Here is a 13,842-nt window from a genome sequence, read left to right on the forward strand (position 1 = left end):
AATTCAACGAGGAAATCAGAATTACTGGGTATAATGTTAAATCTAAGGGAGCATAACTGGCTTTCAACGAGTAAACCTGACTTAAAACGAGCAACATTTTTATGATACAAAATGTTTTCACTGATTTTAAGCTCAGAATATTTTTCTTGAAAAAATTCCGTCAACCGAAAGTTAGTTACGGGTCATAAAGCCTGAGAACAAGTGATAAAGGTCCTTTTATTATTTTGTGGAGTAAAAAAGCATTTGAGAACTGCAGTAAAATCTCATTACAACGAACTTTCTGGAACCTCAAACTTTGTTCGTTGTAACGAGAATTTTGTTGTTGTGAAATTCAAGCAACGTGTTGGAAATTTCGGGACTGAAAATTTATTTCGTTAAAACGGAAATTTTGTGGTACTGGTATTCGTTGTAACGGAATTTTACTGTATATGTATGTTGACGTCAATTTTATTAGTTCCCAGATACTTATTTCTGAGGATATCGTCGCTCTAATTCAAGCTGAAACAGATGACAAAAACTATGAAAGCGACGGCGATAGCGACAAATGCGAAGAATTTCAATCTGAACCGATCTCATACCAGGCAATGGCTTTTGATATAAATTTTAAACTATATTCAAAGCTAGGGGTGCAAATGACGATGTTTTCCGGGCCAAGAGAATTTCTCGAAACATAAGAAAGGGACTTTAAAACAGCTCAAAGCAACTTAATCAACTTCTTTGGAATTGTACCACAATTAAAAGAAAACTAACAAAACAAGTATGATTGAATTTTTAGGATTTTTTCACAAACTCGTTTTTTTACGAGCACTCGTTATAATGAGCGAATGCTGCAGTTTCTTTACTCTCGTAAAAACGAGCTCGACTGTACAACGTTCCATCCAAGATAAGGTACGTGTAATAAAAGCTTACCAGACGACCCGTGCGGAACTCCGCACTGTGCTTCGAATCGTTTCATAAGGCATTTCACTCTTTAAAAATTTCAAAGAAAGAGCATTATAAAGAACCGAAAAAAGTAAACGGAAAAAATTATGCGCACAAGAGAAGGCACGTAATTTAAAGACATCAGTTACAAAACCTCGTTAGATACAACGTTGTGATAATTTAAACATCGCTCACCTTTTGGTTGTACGCATTTTCAATGCAAACATAAATATCATTAAAAGTGTGACTGAGTGACTCGTGAAAAAGCAGTAATTGTGCATGTGAAAAAACAGGTTGTGGCAAATACAGTCCTGCCCATGTGAGCATTTGACGGAAAAAAAGAAACATTAATGAGATATTTATTGGCTCGGATTCGAACTGGCGCCATTCTGATTAACAGCACGACATTCCAACAAACCTAGCAATTGTACCTTAATTTTCGAATAAAAAAGAGCAAAAAAGCTTTTTGCCGAAAAAAAAAAGATCATGCGTCTATATAATTTATCATTAGCCAGCATGATACGTTTTAAAATTTTTCGTAAAACAGGAAGTTTGAATAAAGAATGTGGAAGATCTTAGGTAGCGATTGAAACAATCATTATAGAGAATTAATAAATTCGATTGAAAATAAGTGTTTTTATTTTTGAATATTGAAGAATTTCCCATTGCAGGCTGCTTTAACCGTTACGGCTTAAATGCCCGCACATGTTTTTCTTTTGATCGGACACTTAAAATTCAAAACCAAAACGAGTTGAACTAAGTCCGTTTCTTAAGTCTAATTTTTCGAACGTAGACAATTTTTTTTTTTTTTCAGCCGAAAGCAGAGGAGTAGAAAATGATTTCTTACTAATGAAGTTGATAATAATTTTAATGTTTTGTATCGTATTTTAATAAATAATTAAAGGTTTACTGGGTGAAACTCGTAGTATTAATTTGGCGAAGTATTTTTTCATTTGTACAAAAGGTCGAACACTGCTATTAGAAAAATCTACATTTCAGCATACAATGAAAATGTTTTTCTGCACAAAAAGGATTCCTTTGAGGTAAATCTAATACTTTTTTATGCTTACATTATGCTTAGTGGTCTAGACGGAGAAGCTTTAGAAAAAAAAGGAAGAACACCCTTCGATTAACAGTCAACTTATCTGAATGATTACTGTCGTAGACTGCATAAAGATGTCGAAACACTAAGTAGCATTCCCATTGCATTTATTTTATTACGCGTGTTATCTGTTGTATGTTATGAGTACATGTAATGCGTAATATTAATCTAAATTTGCTATTATGTCGGACAGCCCGAGCTTGCCCTTAGTTCAGATAGTTTATAACCGAACGCTCTACAGAAAAAAACTTATCAATTTAACAAAACAATCAAATCCAGTGCTATTAAGCTTTATTTTAAAACACACACACACACACACACACACACACACACACACACACACACACGCAGGCTAATTTTAAATTTTTTTTTCTTGCCGAAAGCGATGCAAAAAATTGGAAAATTGTATTCGAACTTTGCTTTAAAAAAATGCATAAGAACTACAGGATGCATCATGGATTTGAAACAGCAAGGGGCGTTTCCGAAAACTTGATTTTTAGACCGTAAGTCTATTTTTCCTCATTAGCCAGCCTGATAAGTTTTAAAATGAGGGGGAATTTCTTCAAGAGATAAGAAACATCTCGCATATTGACAGAAAAACAAACCACAGAAATAATATATAAGATAAGATATTGAAGAGAAGTGTTTTTATTCTTGAAAATCTTTACAATTTGTAATCGCAGGCTGTTTGAACCGTTATGGCTTAGATGACAGCACGTGTTCATCATTTAACAGCACGGTTAAAATACAAAATAAATTTGAACTAAATTCTTTTTTAAGCGTAGCTTTTCGAATGTAGTAAAAATGTGATAAGCTATTTGTTTATTTGCAAAAAGAACAAAAAATGTATATTTTTCCCTTCGAATCGAGGTAGTATTTTTTTATTTGTACAAAGAGTCAAAAACTCATTAGAAGAATCTATATTTCAATATACGATTTATTATTCTTTTTCTGAACAAAAAAGAATTCCATTGTAGTCTGAAATCTTAAACCTGATACTTATATTTTCGCTTACATTATGCTTTAATTTTCTTACTGGAGCCAAAACTTAAAAAAAAAAAAACAAAAAAACTTTCAATTTAGAAGTAATTTAGCACAATGTTACATCAAGTTTTCATAACAGTAAGGAGCGTTTCTTTCTCATTTATTCTATTCCCTCATATTAGCTTTATTAAGTGTTTATGTAATGCGTGATATTTCTCTAATTTTTTTGATGCAGATTGTCCGGACGTGGGCCCGAACACTCATTCTCGTGGTTACCAGTCGAACGCTCTGTCGATCAAGCTATTCAGCTCTGTCGGTCATCGTGCAAGTTAAAGTTATAAATGTAACCGAAAACCTCATTCTGGTTCTCTAAAACAGGTTTTTTGGCAGAAAAAAAAAACAATTTTAAGACCGTGGGTCTATTTTTCGTCAGTAGCCAGCACGATAAGCTTTAAAATAAGGTGTAAATCAATGAAATCGATCAAGAATTGAGGAAAATCTCGCGTAGAAACCAAAAACAGACTACAGAAATAATATATAAGGATAATTCGAACTTCAAAACAGCTGAATATACTTACTGCCACTAGTGTGCAAACCAGATAAGCAACTCCAACTGCCAAAGCATCGCTTCCCAGGGATCGTCTGTTAGGATCTTGGGTGGCACACATTGTGAAAGCCACCACAAAAGTGAGCACCAGCTCTAGGCCCACCCCTTGCCATGGGGAGAGAGATTCATTTACCACTGTGCAGCCAAGACTCTCCCGTGGAGCTGAGAGACCAGTAGCTGTTATTCTGAAAGAGAACCGAGAAAAAAAGTAATAATTGTTGTTCTCAGGTATAAATATTTTAGTGATTCAATAGAAGACAAGTAGAATGAATGGTCGTGAGATCTAAAAACTGTGCAATAAACTGTAAAACTAAAACTGAGGCCGATGGTTGGGAATGCTACAGTACTCAGAATTTACCTTCTGGGAGCGGGGGTCCCTAACAGCCTTAATCTATACTATTAAAACCTGTGCGCTTCAGTCTGTGTGTCTGTAGGCCCGTCTCCTCTGGACTGGAAATGTCTACTAGGTCAGCACTGGTACCGTTGGATGCAGAACATTTGGGGGATGCCATTCCGCCCTGTCTCACTCCTCTAAACCTTAAGGAGGTGGGCATCCAGTCCTGATGATATCAAGAGGACATCCAGGGTAAAGCACTTAAATCATCAAATCTGTACCTCAGAGCCAGACTAACGTAAGTCACGTAATCGCTACTTTACAGGAGGGAGGGAAAACGCTTGCATGGTTTATATAAAGGTTAGGACTCTGCTAAATAACTCTTTTAACTCTGCTAAATAATTACACAGGATTTTTTTTTTATTTTTTAGAATTACGTTCAGATGGCTGAATGTAGAATTGGCTTCTACATACAACGTTCTTATAAACGGAAAATCGCAAGTTTTGGACTTACGGTAGTCTGGTTCTGAGGTACAGAAATTTCGCCCACCGCAGATGGGCAAACGGAGCTAGGCGAGCGAAGCTCGCTAGTACGTGTATTAATATCCGTATTAGGTTGGATGATGTGTGTTAAAACAAAAATTGGAAGGGGTATGAACCCCTCGCTGAGTCACCAGTTTGTCCCCTTTGAAAGAAAGGATGACAACCAATGTTCAGGAAATATTTTTAACGCCCAACAACGATGTGGACGGAAATGAGGAAGACCTAGAAATGTACTGTTGGACGAGGTTGAAGAGGATCTAAAAGCAGCAGAAAATAACAAATTGGAGAATTTTGGCTCGAGACAGCTTACTTTGGAGCAGAGTTGTCATAGAGGACATGGTTTACAGGAATTTTATGTGAAAACAAGAATAATTACTAAAGTAAGGCAGCCCATTATCCAAAGTAAAAGAATCCAGACTCCGTAAACTAACAAAAATATCTGTAAATTACCGGAATAAAAACACTCAATGTTCCGTGCCGTAACAAGGGCAAGTCCTCTAGTCTCCGTTTAGGCACAAACACAAGTAGATAGCAGGGTTAGTTGATTTAAATTATAATTAAAATCATGATTTAAATCAAGTGATTTTTTAACAAAATCACTAACTAAAATCAGTTTATTTTATTTTTATAAATTAATTTTGCATTTTTAGAATGTATTGCTTTAAATTTAACGACACTGCATTACACAATCTTAATTTCAACAGACTAAATTACATAGATCCGTCTTTAATTTAGTGTGTACAACAGCTCTCTAACAATATTTCTTTTACTCCAAAACAGTTCAGAACAAAATAAAAATTTGCAGCTTTTCTTATACACCATGACTAATATAGTTAAGAAAGTAACTGTTCAATTTACATTTTTACACTAAAAACGTGTATGATGATGAAAACCTTATCTTTAAGCAAAGCATAAAACAAAATCGCATCTTATCTAAGCATTATAATGCATTTCAAAATTTGGAAAATGTATTGAATAGTTAGAGAACTTATCTTAATTTAAAAAGTAAGCTGAATAGATTCATTTATTGTATGAAATATATTATGTTTATAAATGTAAAGTAATTAATATCTGCAAATTTTTGAAGATTTAAAATATGCATAAACGAGCTGATGTGTGCATCACATGACTTCCTTTTACACCAATTTAATGCTATTTCCCTATTATTGCAATTTTAATGGGATTCTCTCTCTAACTCTTTAAATATCACTAGCAATGGCCACATTGAAAGCAGATTTAAAAAAAAAAAAAAAAAAATCGCCAAATTTTTCGCCAAGTTGGCGACAAAACTTGGCAACCAAAAGACTGGCGATATATCGCCAAGTGACCGCCAAATTATAACACCACTTGAGTTTGCATCGAAATTAACAATGATTTCCCCCCAAAAAGGTGCAAAAGACCCCTTTAGAAACACCCGAATGCAACCAAAATAGGAGGTGCACAACTAGACCCCACTACGAGTCTATGTACCAAATTTCAACTTTCTAGGACATACCATTTTTGAGTTATGCGAGATACATACGCACATACGCACATACGCACATACACACATACGCACATACATACAGACGTCACGAGAAAAGTCGTTGTAATTACCTCGGTGATGGTCAAAATGGATATTTCGCGTGTCTATACATTCTTAGGCACTTTTCCGCATGTGGTCGAATCGAAAAAAAAACTCAACATTCATTTGGGGGTGAGCAAAATGGAAATTAAGGGCGATTTTTGAGTGAAAATTTTTTCGCGAATACAATACTTCCTTTTTTGTAAAAGGAAGTAAAAAACCCGATTTAAATTTTTAAAAAAATCATGAACACTGGTAGATGGCAGCCAGCTCATTTTTAGCAACCACAAGCTGGATTTTTACCTTTGCAGGTGATCATCAGAGCTAGGGGATAATAAACTTTTCATATATGCTGTGATTATCTTCAAACGGTATCTAAAGTATTTAGTATGCTCATAAGTCCTGTGAGTGAATACCCAAAACTCGACGTAATTTTTTGTTTATAACTATCGACGCAACTGCATCAACATAATGTTATTCAAAAGTTTTAAATGAGTATAACTTAACAAAATCACTCCTTTTTCCCTGTGTTTTTGTCCCTACGTTTTCCCTGTGTTTACCACGCAAAAAAATTCTGTGAAACTTTTTTAAAGAAACTCTTTGAGTCTCGAGTGTCTTTTGATGGAATCATTCTGGAGTCAGGTTTAGTTGCCTACTTTTTTGTTCCCCTAAGATATTCTGCACCTAAAAAACAACAAATTAAACTCCCTCTCGCACAGACTAGCCCATTAATGCTCTTGCGCCGATAGAAACCAAAACAAACATAAGTATTCAAAATAATTAAGAGTCTATTACATATAAAAATAACAAAGTCAATTTATTTATCAATAACTCTTGAATATCCGCAGGCCAATTTCATTTCCTATTCACTTTAATGTCGTTGCTTGGACCTCCTCCAATAGTACAGCATGTGCATTGATATGCTCTGAAGTAATCTCGTGGTTTCAAATTGCTTATAAAATCGCTGTAGATCGTAAAGACATAAATAATAAACCTTGCCATGAGGAGCGGTGAAGTGAAATTTAAGCATGCCAGGCATAAAATCCATCTCCCATTCTCATCCTTCACCTCCTGAAAGCTTTCTGACAGATTAATGCCCTAACCTAGACTCTTACTTAAGTAGGAATTATGAGGACATTTTGAACTGCTAAACGCTAGAAGAGATAGACGTTTGAAGCAAATTCGTCTTTGAGTTTGGGATTTATATTTCCTTTAAATTTTAAATGTAGGTGCTGATGCTACGTTTTTTTGAACTGTTCAAAATTTAACGAAAAATCGTTCAAATCAAAGAGTGAAATGTGAAAATGAGGTTTCTTCGACGAGATCTTTCGAACAAAAAATAAATTAGCTCGAATCGAACTATTCACATTAAAAGTATTGGGGGCGAAGGGGCAGGGGGGGGGGTAGACCAACCAACAAACAGACTTTTGCCATCTCAATACCCTACTTTCCATTTTTTTATTTTTTGGTGATTTTTTTATTTTATTTATTTTTTTAACTTTTTTTATTTTAGCGATATATTTAAGATGTACAGTATTAATTTTTCTTTCATGCTTTCTTCTTCTTTTTTTTTTTTTTACTTTTACGTGAAATGAGACTAAAAACGAGATTGCTTTGGGTAAAATCAAGTTTTTTCAGGAAAAACACCTCCTCTATAATAGATGAATTTAATTAGCAAAACTTCATCCAAATACAAAATTTCCAGATTACTTATTCCTATTATTTAAAATTGACTAGAAAAAAAAAAACCAGAATGATATACGCTGTAAATATAATCATGTTATAAGTGACCGAAGTAACCGAATGAGTAGGGTCATATTGAAATCCGTGTTTGTGAAAAACATAACTTGAATTCAAGACGTCACAACTCAAATGAATACCGGTGGCTGAATGCTGGATTTTTTCCCCTTAAAGCGTTATTTTTATGGAAAAATGATATTTTCCTCAGAAAATCTCGCTATTTTCTCCTTTTTTCGTATTATTACTGATAAAATTATACTCAGCGAAAATAGAAATAAAATGAAAGTGTGCAGGGTTTTGTTGATTTTTTTTTTAAAGTAAATACACTAAAAACTGTGTGAGCAAATTTAACCCGACATTGCTAAGTTACTCTCAGTTACCTTTAGTACTAGCGGTACCCTCACGGCTTTGCCCGTAGTTGAAAATAGAAAGGTCATTTGGTTCGCCTGTATATTTACAAATAATGGATGATGATTTTCTCGCCAATATGGCTATGTTAAGTTGCTCGCCCATGTTATGGTAATGTGCTCGTCCACGTTATAGTAATTTACTCGTCCATGTTATAGTAATTTACTCGTCCATGATAGGATAATTTGCTCGGTAAAATGTTCTTAAAATTGAGATAAAAAAGAACAAATTGAATTTACGAAAAATTTCTTCGAGGTACACACTCCAATGCTACACACTAATTTTGTGCCAAATTTCATGAAAATCTGCCGAACGGTCTAGGCACTATGCGCGTCACAGAGATCCAGACAGAAATCCGAACAGAGATCCAGACAGAGAAACTTTCAGCTTTATTATTACTAGAGATAAAATTACATTTAGCGAAAATAGAAATGAAATGAAAATCTGTCGGGTTTTGTTTTATTTTTTTATAGTAAATACATAAAAAATGTGCGCAAATTTACAGACATTGCTGAGTTAAATTCAGTTATATTTAATATTTCTGCATTCACTGGCAACTATTTAATACCAAGGGGAAAATTATTAGGTTTCTTCTGCATGAACAACTACCCAAAAGGGTACGTAAATAATTCGAAGGATACACGTGCTCGGCATGTCGGAACACTCTCGAACGCTCATTTCTCATATTCCCCGTCCCCTATCGTCTGCCGACGAGGGGAGGACAAGGGTGTTGAGGAACAAGGAAGCGAACGATTATCAAATTAATGACAGTTCCATCAGGATGTTGACCACGTAATGGTGGCTTGAAACGAGATGCTGTAAGTCCAGTTGCGTTTAATTGTTCATCGCAGAAGATCGTTTGGGCAAATGTAATTCGGTGTCTTCTTGGCTAATTTATGTAGTCAAACTTTCATTTACGTGTGTAATGACCCAGTTGACTCAACAACTGGAATCAATTAATTCTGTTAACTCACACTTTATGCTTTCTCCCGGATATGAGCGAATTTCAATAACTTCTGTTAATTTCGGAGCTGCTTAAGTGATTTGTTATTTAAACTGTCCTATTAAAACGCAATTAACTATTGAGAAGATGCAGAAATTATTTATGCTTCTGTGGGTGGTTTAAAATTTTAGGTTAGGTAAAATTTCGATTTGAAAAACACAGTAAAACCTCTCATTAAGGACACTAATGGGAATGGACATTTTTTCCCTTAAATAAAGGTGTCGCAATAAAAGACATTAATGAGAATGGAAATTTTGTCCCTTAAATAAAGGTGTTTTTTCTTTGGAGGTGTTTGAGTTTGTGTGAGCAGTGTATTAACTCAATATAATTTTATAATAAATGTTAAATTTATTATAAAACTATTAACACATGTTAAATACTGAAAATGATTTTCGAAATGTTTGGAGAAACGTGTTTTGGATTCAATATTAACAATAGGGAAATGTTGGAATTTGACGTTTTTTGAGCGTGTTTTTTTTCAGCCAAACAAGCAAGTTTGTACCCTAATAAAGCTCATGTACAATAGATGAGAAAAATGCACAAAATAAATAAAATAAATGAAAAATGAAGAATAAGCAGTTACTGCCCTTTACCTGAGCACGGTAGTAATAATCTTTATCCCACTCCAGGTCAATATTATTAGTTTAAATTTTATCTCTGCATATTACTGAAAATTTCATATCTTAAATCCTATGCAGACTTTTAACTATTGAGGATTGAAGAACCTAGTTCGCGTTTTTCATCCGAGAAAAGATAAGATATCCGGGAAACAATTTTAAATCAATAGACTACGTACTACACCAGTGCGCTAGTAGTTCAGGGTTACTCAAAATATGGTCGTCGTGAGGGTCATTTGGAAAACTTTCAAAATAACTCTCCTTCGCAGAGAATTTTTATAGTCTAGGGAAAAGCGGAAATCTGCTGGCTGTGGTGGCTTTTTATGGTATTACGCTCCCTTCCCAGGGTGCTCTGCGTGTAACTACCAGAGATTAGAGCTTTTTATCTGTTTAAAGAGTTAAAAAGTTTCCGGGAATGATTCTGAAGCAATTCATAAAGTGCAGTGTTAAGATATACATGCAACGGAAAAAATGTCAACGTTGAAATGTATAATAGCAGAAGTTGAAAGTAATAATAAGCATTATGGAACTTCAGCTTGCAGGAGTATGGTGAGTTGGAGTTTCTTGCTTTTATAACGGCTTTTAACTATTCGCTGTACAAATTAAATTAATTTTTATTCGGAGCGAAGAATTATAGTGATCATATATATTTAGAATCTAGATAATTTAGTAAGCTGGTCCGACAAAAATCCACCATATTTGTCACATTATAGAAATCGCTATGTATAAGCCAATAAAATGTAGGGTCTTTGGCTACAATATAACTAGAGCGAAGATTTAATACAAAAGAACACTTTCAGTTTTGAACTGAAATTAAGAAATTTTGAAAGATTTCAAGCAAAAACATAGTTACTCCTAACACGTTTGAGGGGCAATATTTTGAGTTTGGGACTTTCTTCCGAGTTCAAAAAAAAAAAGCATAGGGTAAACACACCAGTAGTGGCCAATGTTTAGAAGTGCTTGTGGCCACTTCAAGCTTTATAATTCAAAACAAAAAAAGGATTCCAGGTTTCTCAATGGATTCAATATCTCCTGCACGTTTGCTGCCCTTTTGAATCTATTGGGAGACCTAGACGCCTTTTTTTTTTAAATATTTCTAAAGCACTGTTAAGCACTGGCCACTACTGGTGTGTTTACCTTACCTGGAGCGTTGAAAGCCTAATCAACCTCAAAGTTGTCCCTTTCCCAACAGTGCTGCCATTATTGTAAGCATTCCGCGCCGGTTTCTTTCGGAATCGACTTCAGCTCGATTGTTGTTACATTGATAATGTCTTTTATTATATAACATCACGCTCTTTTTAACGGAATTTTTAGTTGAGGAAAAGCCAGAAGTCGCAAAAGGGTAATTCTGGAGAGTAAGGAGCTTGTTGAACTGGTTTTTTAACCCCCAAAATAGTCTGTATCAAATGCAAAGCATGTGCCTATAGTCACCGAAAGCCGTATGCATCTTTAGTATGATTTCCACTTAAATGTCGTCTAGTTTCAGGAAAAATTTGATGCACATGCTCAGTTTCAATCGTTTAGTAATTTTTCTTGCAATAATTAAAAAAAAAAAAAAAACTGACGAGAGCACTACACTCTACTTCACTCAAGCGCTGACGTGACAGGCAAAAGGGGAAAAAATCATGCATTCATGCACACAGAAATTTAAGATTCGCTCATGAAGGATTTATTCGTATCATTCAGGTCTCTCTCCCCTTCCCCCCACAAAAAAGGGCGCTTACTTTTCCAACATATTTCGTTTAAAGATGTGTTATTATTATTAAATGGAGTAAATCATTTCATCCCCACATGAAATCAACAATAATTATAGTTCTTAATAAAATATTTTTACTCTATTGCATTGACTCTAAATAACACTAACGGGCTTGTTAGACCCTTCATTCTGGTTGTTAAAAGGAAAGGAGGGGGGGGGGGGAGAGAAGGGAGCACCCTTTTCCTGATTTTTAGAAAGAAAATACATTTATATGTGCGTTTAGGTATTTCTTAAGTTTTTATTCGCCATATACATCGAGTAAGAATCGAACCCTTGACACCCTTCTCTAATTATGCTTCTTCTAATCATGCTAAATAACAAGCCTATTGCCACAACAACGTTTTCTTAAACTAAATTATTTTGATACCACTTCTGATGCTATACAGCTCTGTTTTCAATAATTTATGAAAAAATGTTATGTTTAATACAAAGCAATCGGCAACCTTTTCTCAGGTTTTTATCGTTTGTTGAGAATCTGAAAATACTTTAGTTAAAGTTTGACTTTAATTCTTATTCGATTCTAAAGTGTTATTAACGATTAAGTAATGCCACACTGAGAAAAATGAAGTTTTCAAAAATGAGTACATTCATGCTTTCAAATTTTTTTGAAACGTTTTGTTTCAAATATGAGTACCCATGTTTTCAGATAGTGTGTTGAATTATTTCATACTCAAAAATGAGTACATAATACTCAGTTTTAAAATTATTTCATATTAAAAATTGAGCACAAATACCTCAAAAATGAGCACACATGTTGATTTGAGTATTTGAATGTTTCGAATATGAATACCATGTAGTCGGAGCCATTTTGAATCGCGATATGTTCAAATTTGAGTACTTTTTCGTCATTTTTGAAATTGTTGTTTTTAGAGTGCATAATACCACAGTTGCATCGCTCAATGAAGTGTTATTAGTAGGAAAACTATTTACATAATTGTAAAGATGCAGTTATTTTTCCACGAACATAATTTAATTTTGGAGAAGGTCCCATGAAATACATTGAGGCCAAAGTTCATCTACTACCGAATTGAGTGCTTGACCCTCACGGTCGCGAGTCGTTAGATAACGGAAAGAGTCTTCTCTTTTTAATGTCAGGATGAACTTTAAAAGATCCCAAAAGTTTTCGGGCGTGAAATAAACACAGCCTCAATTTGAAGAATACAAATCAAAAGGCGGAGGTTTCTATTTTATGAGAATGGTTGAAGATAAAGCGTCCGAGAAAAAAATCTTTGTCACGGCAAAGTTGATTTTTTCCCCTTACTCTTTATGTTTTCATTCCTGCTCTATTTATTTGCAAACGCATGTATTTGCACTTCATTTAAGGAACTTCAAAATTAGACTTTTAATTTCTTATATACTCCGAATATAAAGAACCATTATATATATCACTAGTGGTACCCTCACGGCTTTACCCATAGTAGAAAAATTAAAAGGTCTTTTGGTTCGCCTGTATATTTACAAAGAATATAGGATGAATTTCCCGCGAATTGGCTTGCCCATGTTACGGTTCCACGTTATGATAACTTGGTAATTTACTTGTCCATCTTATGATAATTTTGTTAGGGAAAATTTTCTTAAAATTGGAATAGAAAAAGAACAAAATCGAATTTTCGAAAAATCGCTTCCAAGTGCACACCCCCATGCTACAAACTAATTCTGTGCCAAATTTTATGAAAATCGGCTGAACGGTCTAGGCGCTATGCGCTTCACAGAGATCCTGACAGACAGAGATCTTGACAGAGAGATTTTCAGCTTTATTATTAGTAAAGATAACATGAGTTTAACTTTATGAAAAAAATTTTGCACTTGAAAAAAAAATATTTGTACGCATACGGGTGTGGTCGCATGACTTTTCATTTACATTTTTCTTCATTTATTGTCATTTTCAGATCTATTTTAAAAACAATATTTTAGATTAAACAAGCATTAGGACTCAAGAAAAACATTTCCTCCATTATTACTGTTAGAGGAAAAGATTAAAGGCATGCAAGATAAAGAAATTTCATTTACAAAAACTGTGTCTTTGCAGCTATAAACCTGCTATAAATTCGCCATTAGTATAAGCATCTAAAAGTATGATGTATATCATCTCATAGCAGGCAGATTAAGTTATTAGCAATTTGCAAGATTGCATTTTCTTCGAAAATCCATCATTTTAGAGCAGTGAAATACGATTTGTTGTAATGATATCTTTACGGATAAAAAACACTAATAATTACATCATTATTTTTACTCTAATTACGTATTTTCGGTTATTTAAGTG

General features: G+C 34.2%; 1 protein-coding gene across 1 annotated transcript in view; it reads right to left on the reverse strand.

Moving 5' to 3' along the window:
- LOC129228009 (neurogenic protein big brain-like) overlaps nucleotides 1–13,842 on the reverse strand; it is a 161,391-nt gene that overhangs the window by 4,362 nt on the left and 143,187 nt on the right. Inside the window, exon 2 of the mRNA XM_054862637.1 lies at nucleotides 3,586–3,799. Within this exon, the coding sequence (XP_054718612.1) occupies nucleotides 3,586–3,799 (214 nt within the window). The remainder of the gene's footprint in view (nucleotides 1–3,585; nucleotides 3,800–13,842) is intronic.

The sequence above is a fragment of the Uloborus diversus genome, chromosome 8, assembly GCF_026930045.1.
Source record: "Uloborus diversus isolate 005 chromosome 8, Udiv.v.3.1, whole genome shotgun sequence".
Classification (NCBI taxonomy): domain Eukaryota; kingdom Metazoa; phylum Arthropoda; class Arachnida; order Araneae; family Uloboridae; genus Uloborus; species Uloborus diversus.